The sequence below is a fragment of the Capricornis sumatraensis genome, chromosome 20 (assembly GCF_032405125.1).
Source record: "Capricornis sumatraensis isolate serow.1 chromosome 20, serow.2, whole genome shotgun sequence".
Taxonomy (NCBI): domain Eukaryota; kingdom Metazoa; phylum Chordata; class Mammalia; order Artiodactyla; family Bovidae; genus Capricornis; species Capricornis sumatraensis.
Genome location: NC_091088.1, coordinates 41,806,415 through 41,824,892, shown reverse-complemented (window position 1 = coordinate 41,824,892; position 18,478 = coordinate 41,806,415). Strand labels below are relative to the sequence as shown.

Genomic DNA, 18,478 nt, shown 5'->3' with positions numbered 1-18,478 from the left:
ATCTGACGGGGTGAGAAGGTGATGAAAGTTACGTGCCACACGACATATCACATGTGACACAGATTATAAAACGTCCTTGTCAGGTCACATAGATGGCCTAGGACAGTGATTTTTTGAACCTTTTGTTGTTATTTTTAAAGCAGCAGAATCTTGTTTTCCCATAGTTTTTAGAGGAGGCTCAATGAAAGAGAGAAAAAGAAAAGAGCCTAGCCAGCCCGCCCCTTCTTCACTGATCTTTGGGGTTGTCTGGTCTGCAGGCTCCCCCCGGGTACAGCACTGCTACTTCACTGTGCCCTGGGTCTGGGTCACTGGTCCCTCCCTTCTTCACTAGGCACCAGATCTCAGCTTAAGGGTCACTTCCTCCTACCCCTTTCTGTCAGGTAAAATGTCCCTAACACAGGCTCTCGTATCACTGTGTACCTGTCCTCCCAGCATCTGTCAAGGCCACATTTCACATTTGTGTGACTTTTTTTAACTTTAAAAGACTTTTTTTTCTTTGATGTGAACCATTTTTAAAGTCTTTATTGAATTTGTTACAATACTGCTTCTGTTTGATGTTTGGGTATTTTGGCCCCGAGGCATGTGGGATCTTAGCTCCCCAACCAAGGATCGAACTCACACCCCTTGCATTGAAAGGTGAAGTCTCAACCACCGGACTGTTTGAGGAAGTCCCATTTGTGTGACTTTTTGATTAGCATTTGTCCCCTGCATCTCCTCCCTGCCATGGAGGCAGGGTATGACTGTTTTTCCTCAGCAGTATATTGAGCACAGCACCCTTACATAGAGTAGGTGGTCAATGAATATTTGTTGAGTGAATGACCATTTGAAACTATTAAGGAAAAAACCAACAGCCGAAGATATTTTACAGTCTTTCTGTCACTGTCTAAAGTCAGGTTACCAAAAATGGAAAACAGATGTGGAACATAAAATACAAAAGTGCTTCAGAGGGGCTTCCCTGGTGGCTCAGTGGTAGAGAATCTGCCTGCAACCAAGCTTGCGCGCCACAACTACTGAGCCTGCGCTCCAGAGCCCAGGAGCCACAATTACTGAGCCCACGTGCAGCAACTACTGAAGCCCAAGCACCCCAGAACCCGCGCTCTGCAACAAGGGAGTAGTCCCTGCTTGCCTCAACTAGAGAAAAGTCCTCACAGCAATGAAGACCCAGCACAGGCAAAATTAAATTTAAGAAAAAGAAAAGAAAAAGAATTGCTTCAGAAACCGCCTTCTCCTAAGAAAAAAGTTTAGCAATCGTGCCTTGACAGGTGGACGGAAGGATGACCTAATTAGGTCTTTGGTAGTGCAGAGTCTGTGATCTGCATTTCCTGAGGCTCAGTTCATTCCCTATCTTCCAGCCTCCTTGGGGACAGAAGAGATGTCACAAGGTCAGGAAAAAAAATCAAGTGTAAAAGTCTAATGCAAATATCTAAAACATGAGTTGCTCAAAACTACACCGTTAAGTGCATTTTTCCACCACTGCCCAAGATCTTGACATGACCACAGAGGGGGAAATTGATGTTTCAAGTTAAAAATGTTAAACCTATGATTCAGCAACACAAGTAACTATGTCAAGGTGAATAAAAAAATATAATTGGGCTTATTAAGTGTGTAAATAACTTCAAGAATCATCTTAAGCACACTGGGTGTGATTAGGAATTTTAATTTGTATTTGAAATGAAGGGTAAGATAAACACTTTAGTTTGGGAGGGAAGAGCAAGAGAGGGTGAACCTCCAGCTGTTGCCTCCAAGAAGTTCCAGTAAAATATGGGACAGACATAGAAAACGGACTTGTGGACACAGGACAGGGAGGGAAGCAGAGGGTGGGATGAATTCGGAGTAGCACTGACATATATACACTGCTGCTGCTGCTGCTAAGTAGCTTCAGTCGTGTCCGACTATGTGCAACCTCATAAACGGCAGCCCACCAGTCTCCCCCATCCCTGGGATTCTCCAGGCAAGAACACTGAAGTGGGTTGCCATTTCCTTCTCCAATGCATGAAAGTGAAAAGTGAAAGTGAAGCCGCTCAGTCGTGTCTGACTCTTAGCGACCCCATGGACTGCAGCCTACCAGGCTCCTCCATCCATGGGATTCTCTAGGCAAGAGTACTGGAGTGGGTTGCCACGTATAAAACAAGGGCTTCCCTGATAGTTCAGTTGGTAAAGCATCCACCTGCAATGCAGGAGACCCCAGTTCGATTCCCAGGCTGGGAAGATCTGTATTCCCAGTATTCTTGGGCTTCCCTTGTGGCTCTGCTGGTAAAGAATCCACCCACAATGCAGGAGACCTGGGTTTGATCCCTGGGTTGGGAAGATCCTTTGGAGAAGGGAAAGGCTACTCACTCCAGTATTCTGGCCTGGAAAATTCCATGGACTGTAGAGTCCATGGGGTCGCAAAGAGTAGGACACAACTGAGTAACTTTCACTTCACGTGTAAAACAGGTAGCTAGTGGGAAACTGCAGTATAGTGTAGGGAGCTGAACTGCTGCTCTGTGATGACCTAGAAGGGTGGGATGGGGGGATGGGAGGGAGGGTCAAGAGAGAGTGGATATATGTATACTTATGGCTGATTCACATTGTTGTACAGCAGAAACTCATAGAACACTGTAAAGCAATTATACTCCAATTAAAAAAGTAAAAAAAGATTAATTCCTTAGAGATTAAAGGAATACTGTACTTAAAGATAAGTCTTAAGAATAACTTGCTATTTCAGTTGTGAGCTCTCTCGTTCTTTTATCCTTAACTTGTCTTCAAATATCAACCTGACTAAAGAAAGGACGGCTCCAGGGCAAAATTTAAATAGCTGTTCTGCAGGGAAGGTATTTACAACCTTCTTAATAGCTTGTAGACATCGAAGCAACTGAGTTTTTATCCCTAGGTGTCTCATAAGTGCCTTATAGGTAATAAATTCTGCCTTAGTGACAGCTAGTTTACACGAATAGGAGGTAAAGGATTTGAAATGAGCCCTGGAAACCAAGAAATTAAGACGTATGTAACTGCTTAGCAGAAAATGTCAAGATTCACTGGTTCCATGGCTTAATCTACTGCCTGAAAGAGCAGAGGCCATGGTGATTGGAGATGGTGAGAAAAAGGAATGGAGAGAGAGGAGGGAAGGACAGAGAGGTCTATGGCCTTGACTTTGGAATTGATGCTAGACTTCATCACTCACTGGTTAGCCTTTTATTGGCAACAATCTTTGAACTTTGGTTTCTTTGTCTGAAAAATCAGTAAAGATATTGACTCTTATAGAGTTTTTATGAGGAGTAAATCAATTAATGCAAGTTACATCTGATACGTGGTTGGTGCTCAATAAATTATGAGTGAATATATACTGGGTTGGCCCAACATCTTAACCTGAATGAACTTTTTGGACAATCCAATAGAAACAAGGAGATAAAATAACAACCATCAACAAGCATGATGCTTTCAAATCCAGGCACCCCGTCGCGAAGACATTACTGGTGGACTGGCAACAACAAAAAGCCTTTAAAGCCCTCCTAGAGCCCACAAAGAAAGTTCAGGTGCCTTGTCTTGGCATTCTGACAGCTTATGGAGTCTAGTCTAGTCCCACTTCTCCCCATCCTTCCCACTTTGCTCCAGTAACAATCTGAACTGCTTACAGTACTACCTGCCTTTATACTTGCCCTGCTCTTGACCACCTTCCTACCTTTGCTTTTCTTTCAGCCTCAATCCTCTTGCTTCACCTCCACATTCTAAGTCCTGCTCATCCCTATTAACAGTCCTAAGAACTCCATGAAAAACTGTTTTGGATTTTTCTAAGTTTATTTTTTAAAGTATATATAATGCTATTAAACTGAGAACAAGAAATAAAAGTATGTAACTCAGTGATCTTTAGTATATTACAAGATTGTCCAATGATCACCACTATCTAAGCCCAAAACATTTCATCATCTCCCCCAAGAAACCTCATATTCATTATTAGTCACTCCCTGTTTCCCATTTCCCATTCTCTGGCAACAACAAAACTGCCTTCTGTCTCTATGGATTTGCCTACTCTGGACATTTCATACAAAATGTGGTCTTTTGTGTGTGGCTCCTTTCGTTTACCATGTTTTGAAGGTTCACTCACTTTATAGTATGAATCAGTACTTTGTTCTTTTTTGTTGCTAAATAATATTCCACTATTTAAATATACCATCTTTAATTTATCCATTCATCAGGTGATAGAAGTTTAGGTTGTTTCTACTGTGAATGAAAAATACTGCCTGCCCAACTGGTAAATAAAAGATGTTACAGCTGTTAAGCCATCACATTACAGTCTCTCTGATGGTGAGCTCTGGGGGAACTCAGGATGAAATAGGATGCCTGTCATCTAGCAGTCAGCCACCCCCTGACTGCAGCCACCCTGACAGTGCCCCCGAGGAGAGTCAGGATGAGAAGGCACAGGATGCAGGCAACAGACAGCTGAGGTGCATAAAAAAAGGAATCACTCCAGTGAGCCCAGACTCTTACATCTTCCCATATACAGAAAAGCACTAAATTCCGTAACTTGACATATCTGGTTTCTTTAATTAACAGTAATCTTTTGATGTTCTGACTACCTGGTCTTTGTGGCAAAGACTCCTATATGTCCTGGTTCCTCCCTTATCTCTTCAGAGTTATCTAAGATGTTGTGTCCCAGGCTTGAAGTCCTCAGAAAGTCTGCCAAATAAAAACATTTCTTAACTTGTAGGCTGTGCATTTTTTTCAGTCGACACTACTTTTTTGGCTATTACAAATAATGCTGCTGAGGATTCATATGTAAGCTTTTGTGTGGACATGTGTTTTCATTTCTCTTGGGTGTATATTTGAGAGTGGAATTGGTAGATCATATGGTAACTATGTTTAACCTTTTGAGAACTGCCAGACTGTTCTTCAGAGAAGCTGCACTATTTTGTTTTCACCAGCAGTGTATGGGCATTGCTTTAATAAGTTGTATTATTTTAAAGTAAGTAATTTTAAAATGTAATTTATTGGCATCAGAAATGTAACAATATCAAAAGTCCTATACAGAAAGCTACCTGTTTTTCTAATCCACAATCTCAGTAAACTATATATATCCCAGGATTGTTCTGAAGGCTCTCTCCTGACACTCCCAAAATGAGAATGGTGTCTCCAGTGCTGAAACAGTAATGATCAACAGTGGGAATAAGGACTGTAAGTGTGAGGTATATACGCCACTAACAGAAGATGAGTTAGAGATACATATAGAGATTGCTTAAAAAATAACACAGTACTGGGCTTCCCCAGTGGTCCAGCAGTTGACAATCCGCCTGCCAATGCAGGGGACATAGTTTCGATCCTTGCTCTTAGAAGATCCCACGTGCCACAGAGCAACTAAGCCCATGCATCACAACTACTGAGCCCAGCCCCTGCAACTACTGAAGCCCCCATGCCTAGAATCCATGCTCCACAACAAGGGAAGCCACAGCAAGGAAAAGCCCAAGCTTGGCTACTAGAGAGTAGTCCCTGCTTGCTGCTACTAGAGAGTCCCTGTGCAGCAATGAAGACCCAGCCCAGCCAAAAATAAATAGATAAATCTTAAAAAAAAAAAAAAAAAACAGCACTCACTGCCAAACGAGTAAAACAACATACACACACACAAAATCAAGCAAACATGAGATCAGCATATTATTAAGCTATAGGAAGAGTTCATTCGTAGACAGGCCTGGTTCTCCCATACCTTTGACCATCTGAGAACTCAGCCCTTGTGCCTTGGAAACAAACAACTATTTTAGAATTAATTATTTTTCCCTGTGACAAGAGCAGTCTTTAGAGATGTAGAGACTTAAAGATTCAAATCATAGTATTAACATTTGATATCTGTGTCACTTTGGGCCAGCTGCTTAACCTCTTTGAGCCTCAGTTCCCTCATCTGTAAAACAGGGATAAAAATTTCTAACTTGTAGAGTTACTATGACAGGCACATAATAATAAGTGGTGACTTCTATAATGCTTATTTCCATCTCTTATATAGCAGTTATCCTGGGAAATCTTAGAAGGTGACAATAACTAAACCTGAAGTAGCCAATTATCTTTTAATTGTAGGTAAAAGTACTAAATTGCTAAATGTGTGCACACATGCTAAGTCACTTCAGTCGTGTTCGACTCTTTGTGATCCTATGGACTGTAACCTGCCAGGCTCCTCTGGCCATGGGATGCTCCAGGCAAGAACACTACAGTAGGCTGCCATGCCCTCCTCCAAGGGATCTGCCTGATCCAGGGATGGAAGCAGCATATCTTATGTCTTCTACACTGGTAGGTGGGTTCTTTACCACTAGTGCCACCTAAGAAGCTCAAATTGCTAAATATTCTGATGTAAATATGAGTGAATCAATTTTCAATTGATAGAGGAAATCACTAGACAGTATTTCAAAAATGAGCTCATGTAAAATGCAAGTATTGGGGGCTATAATATACAATCTCTAATTTGTCAAAGACATATTTCATCTGCACTGCAGTAAAATCAGGTATAATGGACTGGGAATCCCTAAGACACAGGTCTGGTGTTCCATTATTCTCCCAACTTTTATGACTGTAGGCAACTCAATTCTTCATTTATAAAAAAATTTTAACATCTGTTTTTATTGTATTTCAAGACTGTTCAAAGAATCAAAGGTTTTCTAGATGATTAAGCATTATTCAATTTTAATAAATATTGACAATCATAATCATTTATCTGTTTTCCATCTTTAAAAGCACAACAATAGGAGCAAATTCTACCATTATTTAGAAAGTTCTAGAGTAACCAAGTGTATTGGGGAAGCAGCAACAAGATTTGAAGGTCAACAACAAGGTTCAAATTATTACTTGCTATGTAATCTTCGAAAGGGGACTTAACCTATGTAAGCCTCAGGATCTTTAGCTATAAAAAGAGGATATCTCTCATCACACCCAAAAATTAACTTGAAATGGATCACAGACTTAAACATTTAAGAGCCAAAACAACAAAACCACTGGAAGAAAACACAGAAGTAAATCTCAGTTATCTTGGATGATTTCCTAGAAATGACACCTTCCTTATCAGACAGGAAACTGATAAGTTAGACTTCATCAACAGTAAAAAGTTTATTGCTTCAAATGACACTACGTATTTTTCCAAAGGTTAGAAATGCACAATAAGCTCATGAAAAGATGCTCCACATCACTAGTCATTGGAGAAATGCAAATCAAAATCACAATGAGATACCAACTTCACACTCTAATACGGCTATACAAAAGGGCAGACAATAACAAGTATCAGTCAGGACCCAGAGAAACTGGAGCCCTCATACATTGTCCCTGGGAAAGTACACTGGTGTGGCCACTCAGGAAAAGTTTGACAGCTCCTCAAAGGGTTAAACACAGAATTACCATAGGACCCAGTAATTCTGCTCCAACGTGTACACCCAGAAGCAATGAAAACGTATGTCCACACAAAAACCTGTACATGAATATTCATTACAGCGTTGTCCATGATAGCTTAGAAGTGAAAACAATGCAAATAACCATCAACTGAGGAATAGATAAACAAAATGTTCTTAATTAGTAGTACAATGTAATATTATTCAGCCATAAAAAAAGAATGAGGCCCTGATACATGCTACAACAGGGATGAACCTCACAAATGTTATGCTAATTGAAAAGAACCAGACATAAAAGTCCACACATTGTATGATTCTGTATTATGAGACATCCAGAATAGGCAATTCCATAGAGACAAAAAGGAGATTAGTGGTTCCCATGGAAGAGGGGGAGTGAAGAATGGGAACCGACTGATAATGGATATAGGGTTTCTTTTTGAAATGATGAAAAGTTCTGAAATTAGTGGTTTGACTGTACAAATACTAGAAACCACTGAACTGTACATTGTAAGACAAGCGAATTTCAGGTGTATAAATTAAATCTCAGGAAGTTTAAAAAATGGGGATAATGCCTATTTTCCAGAACTTCAAGAATTTACTGAGCTAGCATATATGAGAGATGTTCTCTAAATGCCTATTTGTTAATTATGTGGTACAGAACACCAAAGGAGTCTTCCCATTTCAAGGAAATAAGTGGAGATGATAGACTTCCCAGGACCACATTCCACATTTCAATGCCTGACTCAATTAGGTGGTCCTTCAAGGGGTAGAATTATTTTCAGTTAACTTTTCACTTTCATGCATTGGAGAAGGAAATGGCAACCCACTCCAGTGTTCTTGCCTGGAGAATCCCAGGGACGGTGGGCTGCCATCCACTGGGTCACACAGAGTTGGACACGACTGAAATGACTTAGCAGCACCAGCAGCAGCAACTTACTTTATTTGAAGTAGAAATCTGAGAATAAGATAGGGAGTTCAGTCTCTGACAAGTTAAGACATGTAATCCTGCTCAGTTTGAAACTCTGTAAAAACAATTTCACTTTGTATCTACTTTCCTGCCTTCCAGGCTTTTTGCCTTTCCCTCCTCTTGGCTCTTCTGCCAGAAATGAAAACTCTTCTGTGAAAGGAAAAGGGTGGAAGAGTCAGTGCAATTTGTTCAGGCATGTTATGTTGAGATGACTAGATTCTCTGCACGACACTCACTGGCATACTTTCACCTCTCATGCTTGGCTCAGAGCCTACAGTTTCTTTCTTTTTTTCAATGAGCCAGGAAGTTTCGCCCAAAGATTCTTTTGACATGGATGGGGATCACTTGGAGCTGTGAAATGCATCTATTGCTGGTACTGCTTTCAAACTATTCTTTAAATAATTAAAAGTGACCACAAGGACCCATGAGTAGATCCATACTAAGAGAGATAACTGGGCCATAATATCTTATTTGAAGAATATCACGTGTTTATCACATTTATTACTGGAACGTGTATTTCAAGACTGAAATGTGAAAAATGCTCAAAACATCAAATATACATTATGGGACTCTTAAGGACATATTTCATCTCCTATTTTTGAAAAGAGGAAGGCTTTTACTTTTTCTCTTATATACCTTCTTGCCATTTAAATGTTTTTTAAAACAATAAGAATGTATTAACTTGTACTATAATGATGATAAAACAATGAGAAAAAGAATATACAAGGAAGTCTGAAAAGGAGAGACACTTAAAGGACACAGTCTAAGAAAAGTGTCTATTTATAAACTCTGGATTGTAACTGGAACTCAACAACTTGTATAGAATTCTCTGCCTGAAGAAGCTGCTACTGAGTGTCTGGGAGCAGCTGCTATGAGAATTAAATCAACCATCACTTTCTCAGTAGAAATAAAAAGAGATGTGGTCTTTCATAAAATTAAATTTTAACTCATAGGGAATTTAGTTCTCAGGCTGTTGTGATGTACAGATAATATGTACATCAGAAATTTCTGGGATCCTGGTGGTTCAGTGGTTAAGCACCTGCCTTCTAATGCAGCCCCGCTGCACTACAGGATATCTACATGCAGGCTGGTCTTGTCTGCCTGCCTGACTGGAGTCCAGAATGGCTTGGCTTTGGAGTGTTAGGCCTAGGCAAATGACACTGACACACAGGTGGGAAAATTCAGCTCTTTCCTTTCTTAATGGGAAATTCACCTAAGGCCTTGGCCTTGAAATGCATAGCACAAACACCAAAAACATCAATTAATTCAAACTTGTCTGCTGTGGGGAACTGAGAACAGAAATTAGACCTCTACCTCCCACATTCCTTCATCTCCAAATTAGCTACTAACTGATTAGCACACCAATTAAAAGTACTATAAACAAACACAAAACCAGCAGTTGTGATTTTTATAGCAGACCCTAGAGGCTAATGAGCTCAGTGGGTTAAACAGCTAAGAGGCTTATACAGCAGTGATGCTGTATGAGAATGACACATCACCACTTCCTGAAAACTCTGTCCAAAAGAAAAAAAAATTCAATGAGAAACATCTCCTCAACAGTATTACAGTTTCCTGGAAAAAGTACAGGATGACTTATTTCTGAGACTTACCAATTATCAGCATTTCAGATCCTTGCCTCTTTGATTTATTTTATTTCCATAAGTGCTATTCACTGTCATGTGGAATCCTGAGCTCCATCAAGTCCTTAGGCTTATCTCATTTCCTGGCCTCCGTGACCTCTCAGCTGCCAATAATTACTTTCTCTCTCTATACACTCCACTCTTCTGCTCTCTCCTAGCTGTTCTTTTTCCTTGATGAGTGGTTATTTTTGTCTCCTCTGATATTCTTGCTCTTGTGCATTTCGGCCATCACCATGTGAATGTACCTGGGGAGGCCCTGGACCAGGAAGGATCAGGAACAAGTACAGCAGAGAGATGTACAGGGAAGAGCAGGACTGCCCAGCCCAGCCTAGGTCAGCCTAACCCCACTGGTCTACAGATGTGTGAGTGATCATAAATGAGTGACAATAAATAAATAATACTGAATGCTGAGGTATTCTGTTAACATAGCAGAAGCTACCTGATAGAATACACCTACTCAAGCTTTAGCTCTGAGAAGTTACACATATCACCATGTTATTACCTAGCAATCTAACAAAAGAAACAGTAGTGACATGCACTGCTATATTAAAATGGATAACCAACAAGGTCCTAGTGTACAGTACAGGAAACTCTGCTCAATGTTATGTGGCAGTCTGGAAAGGAGGGGAGTTGCGGGGAGAATGGATACACGTATATGTATGGCTGAGTCCCTCTGCTGTCCACCTGAAACTATCACAACACTGTTAATCAGCTGCTAATAAGCTATAGTCCAGTATAAAATAAAAGTTTAAATCTAAAGAAAAGAAATAGTAGTGGTATGACGACAATGATGATGAAAACATTAAAATCATAATTAGCTAACACATACTGAACATTTACTATGCACTAAGCACTTTCAAAGTACTAACTCATTTAATGTTAGCCCCCTTCATAAATAAACTTTTACTGACAGAACAGTACTCAATTTACAGACTTACTGAGAAGATGCACACAGAGTTCCTGCATACTGCATACCTAGCTGCCCCCATTACTAACTTTCACTTTAGCATGGTACATTATCACAATTAATGAACTAGTACTGACATTTCGTTATCAACTAAAGTCTGCAATTTACTCAGATTCTTTAAGTTTTTCTCTAATGTCCTTCTTTTGTTCCAGGATCCTATTCACCACATTATATTTAATCTCCTTAAACTCTGATAGTTTAATCCCTCTCCTCCTCATTAAATTCTATTGTTTTTTTGGCAACAGCTTTATTGAGATACAATTCACATACTGTAAAATTCACCAATTTAAAATATACAATTCAATAGTTTCTACCATACTGACAGAGTTGTGCAACTATCACCACAGTCAATTTTAGAATTGTGTGAGTTTTCATCACCCCCTCAAGGAAATCCTGTACCCTTTGGCCATCACCTCCCAAACCTTTCCCCTTTCTCTCCAGCCCTAGACAACTACTAACCTACTCTCTGTCTCTATAAATTTACCTATACTGGACATTTCATATGAAGGAACCACACAAAATATGGTTTTCTGGGAATGGTTTCTTTCATCTATGTTTTCAAGGTTTTACCCACATGTTTTAGTACTTCATTTTCATTGGCTGAATAATATTCCACTGTATATACATACCACATTTTGTCCATCTGTTCATCAAATGGTAGACATCTGGGTTCTACCTTTTGACTACTATGAACATTAATGAACAAGTTTTTGCATGAGCATATGTTTTCATTTTTCTTGGGTGAATACTTAGAATTGCTGGGTCAAGTGACAACTCTGCATTTATTTTTTTTCAAAGACCTGCCAGACTATGTTCTAAAGCAGCTGTAGGGACTTCCCTGGTAGTCCAGTGGCTAAGACTCCACTCATCTAATACAGGGAGCCTGGGTTCAATCCCTAGTCAGGGAACTAGGTCCCACATAGCAAAACTATGACCTGGCATAGTCAAATAAATAAACCAAGCAACTGTACCATTTTTCACAGATAAGAAATTGAAGCCCGGAGGGATTAAGTAATTTGCCAAAGTTCATATAGCTGAAAAGCAGGAGGGGTGGGGAAGGGCTGGTGCATCCTGGTGATCAATCTCCAGACCCCAGCTCCTGAGGACTACAGCACACTACGGAGCCCAGAGACTATGAGTTAATTCTGCCTTCTTACCAGGTCTGCCTCTCACCCTTCTGGGGAAAGGTGCTTAACTCTCCACACCCTTTTTCATAAAGCCCCTCTCTAGATTTAAAATCCACAAATTAATAGAAGACGGAATCACAATAAAGAATCATAAATGAGAAATAAAATGACTGCAAAAAAAGTTTTGATAATGAAATACATTCTGAGATTCTTTTAGTTTAACAAGAGAGCAAAGGTGCACCATGATAGTAGCCATGTACCTAAAATGTCAATGTAATGGGAGCTCACATGTGAGGCATTCTTTCCCTCCTTAAATTTGAGGAAACGGGATTTAATCTATAGAATGATAAGTAAACATTAATAAAGGCTTCCCTATCATTATGAGATATTGAACTCTTCAGGGTCCCTTTAGGAACCCTCCAGAAATATTACTATCATGACTGAAATGAAGTCCTAGCTAGGAGGCAGGAAAATGGACAAAATGACCAGCAGGTTATGATTCTATGACTTTAGAGATTTTGTGAAAACATATGATTTAATTTTTGGTCCACAGATTTAAAGTCCCAACCAGGACTAACTTACCCTGAATAGCAGACAGATATACAAAGGTGTCTTCATGCTCCAAGTTCTCCAAGAATATCTGAAACCACAAAATATAGCAGTGACATGATGTACAAACAGCAAGCAAGATTTAAGGCACCTTTAGAGCAGACTCAAAAGAATAAATGCTTGTACTCCTCTTTGCTGTAGCTCTGACTGTGAATCTTGTAGGGAAAATAGTACATATGTTTGAAGTTCCATTTTTATAATGGTTAAAAAAAGGGTAGCGATCAGGGAGAGATACTTCTTGAAGTTATCTAGTACACATTAAAAGTAGGCATGGAAACCAAACTCTGGAAGAACAATTCTCACATTTTTTCCACTACAGCCCACAGTAGATAGCCCGTTCTTAGAAAAGACGTGACAGACTACAGGCCCTGACACACAAGAGGCCAGGTTTGGGGCTACGTTCAATGAATGGCATATCTGCTATAATTTGATCCTTTTCTCTTGCACTCAAGAAAGCATATGGAAATGCAAAGGCAAGACAGAGATGTTATTACTGGGATAACCTTGAATCTGTTCTAATTTATTTTAAAAAATCTTTTGCAAACTTCAGCTCTTCAACTGACATTAGTAACAGCCTGTAAAAACTCTGGCCTTCTGCTCATGTTCAACTGAGTCTTGCTTCTGTAGAACAATTACAATTTCCCCAAGGGTGGCCCAGAACAGGGCCTGATACACAGTCAAGGCTCCTGGACAGTGGCCTCACCCTGTGTGTGTGTTCTACTCACTATGTGTATGTGTCTGAGTGTGTTCTACTCACCTTGAGAAGCTTCTCCTGCATACCAAGGATTTTTGCTTCTCTCTGCTCTATCCAGCGAGACAGAGTTCGCAGGGCAGCAGCCCGTGTTGGAATTTGAGGATCATAAGCTGATAAAAGAGCTTCCTGGAGCTCTTCCGTGGTTACACTTCCTGATTTTTGCTTTGCAGTGGTGCTGGGCTCACGGACTTCATGAGAAGCAACATGGCTTTGCTGTGGTTCATGAGACACATCACTGTATCTTTCATAACTGGTTTGTTGCTGCTCTTCCCTTTTACCTTCTGGATCCTTTTTGTTTAGGGTACTCTGGGCAGCCACACTGACAGTCTCAGTGGAAAAGGCTCCATGAGTAGAGATGGTAATGCGGAGATCAGCAGCAAGTTCCTGGATGACAGGGTCAGGGTATGTGCTGGAGACCTTCTCCAACAGAGGCAGCAATTGCTTCAGGACAGCAAAATCACTTGACTTCAACTACAAAATGAAATTTTAAAAATGCAAACCCAAATTAACATAGCAGATGCTAATATGACCACAATATGGTGCTAATATGAGCACAAGGCAACAGACGCTAATAAAAAGGGGCTGGAAGCAAATCTTATTCCTGGTGTAATTCACATATAGCCTGAATCTGGCACTCTAACACTACGGTCTTATAATTATAATTAACATTTACTGAATACTTACCATGTACAGGTACTTTTCTAAATTAAAAAGTACATCAGGAACAAATATTATTACTATTTTTTCCCCTTCCCCACTCCTTCGCATATTATTACTCTTAATATTTATAATCTGATGGGCAAACATGGCTGTTATTATTTTAATTTGCATTAATCAGACTAATTGCACTATTAAGCATCCTTCCCTGTTTATTAACTGTCTATATTTCTTCTTCTGGGAACAGCCTATTTTCATCCTTTGTACCCCACTTACCTCTTAGACTTGTTTGTCTCTACAGTTTTTTTTTTTATTTTATTTATTTTTTAATTGAAGGATAATTGCTGTACAGAATTTTGTTGTTTTCTGTCAAACATCTACAGCTATTCTTACCATGACACATTTTAATACCCAGTCATATGGTGAAATTCTTTTATATTTTGAATTGTATTATATTATTATATTTTCTACTAGGATGTACCTTTTGCCCTAAAAAGATGAGCTCACATTAGCAAAGTACTTAGTGCCTGACACACAGTAAGTACTATGTGAATGGTTTAAATATAAATACAATAAACAAATCACACACACACATATTCACAGCCCTATAAAACAGTTACTATCTATATGTTAAACAGGGTAGGGACTTCATGAGTGGTCCAGGGGTTAAGATTCCACACTTCTAGTGCAGGGGATACAGGTTCAATCCCTGGTCAGGAAACTAAGATTCTACATGCAGGATGGTGCAGCCAGAAATTTTTTAAATTTAATTAAAATTAAAGTCACACAGCTGAAAGATGGTAAGATGTGAACCTAATAAATGTGGCTCCAGAGTCCACACTTTTAACTAAATGCTACACAGTCTCATTTGAATGAGTAACGCTATTCTTAACTGCAAGATCTAAAGTGGCTGGTCAGCATACAAGGGTGCCTCAGGCCTGGAAGGGACTGTGATGGTAACTGGCAGAAGGGAAGTTCCCCTAGAAAATGAGAGTGAAAATTACTTAAGATTTTATTCTCTCTAGAAGCTTTGTTCTTTTGGCACCCCACTCCAGTACTCCTGCCCGGAAAATCCCATGGATGGAGGAGCCTGGTAGGCAGCAGTCCATGGGGTCGCTAAGAGTCAGACACGACTGAGCGACTTCACTTTCACTTTTCACTTTCACGCACTGGAGAAGGAAATGGCAATCCACTCCAGTGTTCTTGCCTGGAGAATCCCAAGGACAGGGAAGCCTGGTGGGCTGCCATCTATGGGGTCACACAGTCGGACACGACTGAAGCGACCTAGCAGCAGCAGCAGGAAAGGTGCATGGGCAGTCAGTGAAGAAAAATCAGTGGTGATCCTTTTCTGTCTGAAAATACTGGAAAAACTGTCATATGAAGCTTCATGAAGCCCTGATCATTTGAAAACCTTACATATCTTAAATCCTCTTTAGAACAAGGCGGAGTATTTATTACTCACTCATTCATGCACTTCATTATCCAACCAACCAATCAATTAATCAACTGTTTTCACAGGACCTACATAATATTCTCCTATTACACTTCAGCTTCACAGAATTGTTATTGTTCATTTTCTCTACCACTTTCCTCCCAAGTAAATGAAAACTTGAGATATATGTCAGGTTTGTACCTGGAATTTCACAATAAAAATATATATCACCTAAGAAAAAGGTCCATTTTATCAAAAATCTGTGGTACTGAAAAAGATATTTTAGGATAACTGTGCTAGCGTTATCACCATGCTGGACTTCATTCAGTGCCTCTGTAGTATCATGTGTCTTTGTTTTTTCTTCAAGTATCTGAAATGAGACTATCTGTTTATACCTATAGTGTATGGCTTCTTTTTCATTTCTCGTATACATAACAATTTCTTCCTAAAAAAAAAAGTAAGACAAATAAACCAATGGAACAGAATAGAGAGACCAGAGATAGACCCACATAAATACAGTCAACTGATCTTTGACAAAGACCCAAAGGCACTACAATGGAGAAAAGATCAACTTTTTAACAAATGGTGCTAGAACGACTGGACATCCATAGGAAAAGAAATGAATCTAGACACAGACCTTACACTGTCACAAAAATCAACTAAAAATGGATCATGGACCTAAATGTAAAATTGCAAAATTATAAAACTCCTATAAAATAACATGAGAGATATCTAGCTGACCTCAGGAATGGTGATGGCCTTTTTAGGTGAAATACCAAAGAAATTCATGAAAGAAATAACTGATAAGCTGGGCTACATTAAAATTTAAAACTTCTGCTCTGCAAAAGGCAATGTCAAGAGAAAAGATAAGACAAACCACAAACTAGAAGAAGGTATCTGCAAAAGATACATTTGAGAATGGACAGTAACGTAAAATACACAAAGAATCCTTAAAACTCAACAATAAGAAAACAAACAACTCAATTAAAAAATGGGTGAAAGACCTGAACAGATGCCTCACCAAAGAAAATAGCAATTGAAGATATGCTCAACATCATACGTCATCAAGGAACTGAAAATTAAAACAACAATGTGACAACATGACACAACCATTAAAATAACTAGAATCTAACACTAACACCACCAAACACTGATGAGGATGAAGAACAAAAGAAATTCTCATTCAGTGCTGGTAGAACAAAATGGTATAGCCACTTTTGCAACACAGTCTGGTAGCTTCTTACAAAACTGAACATATTCCTACTATACACTTGAACAACTGAACTCCTTGGTATTTACCCAAATGAGCTGAAAACTTATGTCTACACAAAAACCTACACACAGATGCTTATAGCAGCTTTACACATAACTTCTAAAACCTGGCAGCAACCGGATGTCCTTCAGTAGGTGAATGGATAAACAGATTGTGATATATCCAGACAATGGAGTATTATTCAGAACTAAAAAGAAATGAGCTATCAAACCACAAAGACATTGAGGAACCTTAAATGTCTATTTCTAAGTGAAGGAAGTCAATCTTGGAAGGCTACAGAGTATACGATTTCAACTACATAATGTTCTGCAAAACGCAAAACTAGGGAGACAGTAAAAGATGAGGAGTTAGGGGGAGGAAGGGATGAATAAGCAGAGGATTTGGGGGTTAGACCAGCTATTAGGTACAACACTATAATGGTGGATATTATACATTTGTCAAAACCCATAGTATACAACACTAAAAGGGAACCCTAATGGAAACCACAGACTGCAGGTGATAATGATGTGTCAATATGTGTTCATGGATTGTACCAAGGTACCATTCGGGAGCCAGATGTTGATACAGCAGGAGAGGCTTTGCCTACGTCGGGGCAGGGGATGTACAAGAAATCTTTGTACCTCCTGCTCAATTTTGCTCCGCACCTAAAACTGCTCTAAAATATATCTATTTTTAAAAAATAACCGAGTTTTCTCCCTATTTTCAAACTTGGTCACTGTGCAATTCATCTTATTCCACTCTAATCACCATGAGCAGCTATGTGGATTCTGAACCAAATAGTTTCTAAGGAAATGAAAGTTATGTATTTGTTCAGCTTCACAAGGCTACAGATTTCTCACTATGAGAATAACCAGGGAAATCTAAGACTACAAGTGCCAACAATTTGTTTACAAATGTTCAAAACTGTTTTTGAGGTATAAAGTAATATTTACTTAATTGATAAATGAGAAAACTGAAGCATTAATTATCAATTATTTTTCAAGGGTCACCAAGGACCACTACCAAAACTGAGAAGTGACTGTAGTCCTCATTTTTCCTCCTGCCATTGCTTCTCGGCACAGATCTCACATCTAGATCTCAGAACTCTGTGTAAAAGCCCCGAGGCTGGAAAGAGCATCCCACAAGTGAGTGACAGACTCCTTCATCTGGCTGCCTCTTTCCAGTTTCTGGAATGTTTCAGGAACAGAATGAGCAGTGCTATGTCAGCCCACTTCTACAATCTCCTCTAGGAATGGAAGTTAGGTAATGACTTGGAGTAGAAGTTAGATTAATGACTTGTTCTAAATTTCTGCAAATTCTCAAATTTAGAAACTGGTGGTTAGATCAGTAGGGGAGGGATTAAGGGTGGTGGGTGGTCAGAGAGGGCATGTCCTCTAAGACCATGGTCCCCAACATTTTTGGCATCAGGGACTGGTTTTCCTGGAAGGCAATTTTTCCATGGACGGGAGGGATGGTTTTGGGATGACTCAAGTGCATTATATTTATTGTGCACTTTATTTCTAATCTAATGCCACTGATGATCTGACAGAAGATACTGGTCTTTGGCCTGGAGGTTGGGGACCCCTGCAACAGAGGGGAACTTGGGTGGTCAGCCAGAGGAGGGCATATGTACCTGAAAACCCCCCACAGGAGACTTTACAAAGCTCCCCTGGGGGACAAATACACTCTCACTCTGCCTTACCTGCTGCAGTGAGAATTATTATTTTGGAAGAATC

The 18,478-nt window shown here is 39.7% G+C and overlaps 1 protein-coding gene across 1 annotated transcript in view; it reads right to left on the bottom strand.

The window, feature by feature from the left end:
* TANGO6 (transport and golgi organization 6 homolog) overlaps nucleotides 1-18,478 on the bottom strand; it is a 179,779-nt gene that overhangs the window by 103,981 nt on the left and 57,320 nt on the right. The window contains exons 13-14 of the mRNA XM_068993035.1: nucleotides 13,405-13,872; nucleotides 12,621-12,678 (exon numbers count right to left, since the gene is read on the bottom strand). Of these exons, the coding sequence (XP_068849136.1) occupies nucleotides 12,621-12,678; nucleotides 13,405-13,872 (526 nt within the window). The remainder of the gene's footprint in view (nucleotides 1-12,620; nucleotides 12,679-13,404; nucleotides 13,873-18,478) is intronic.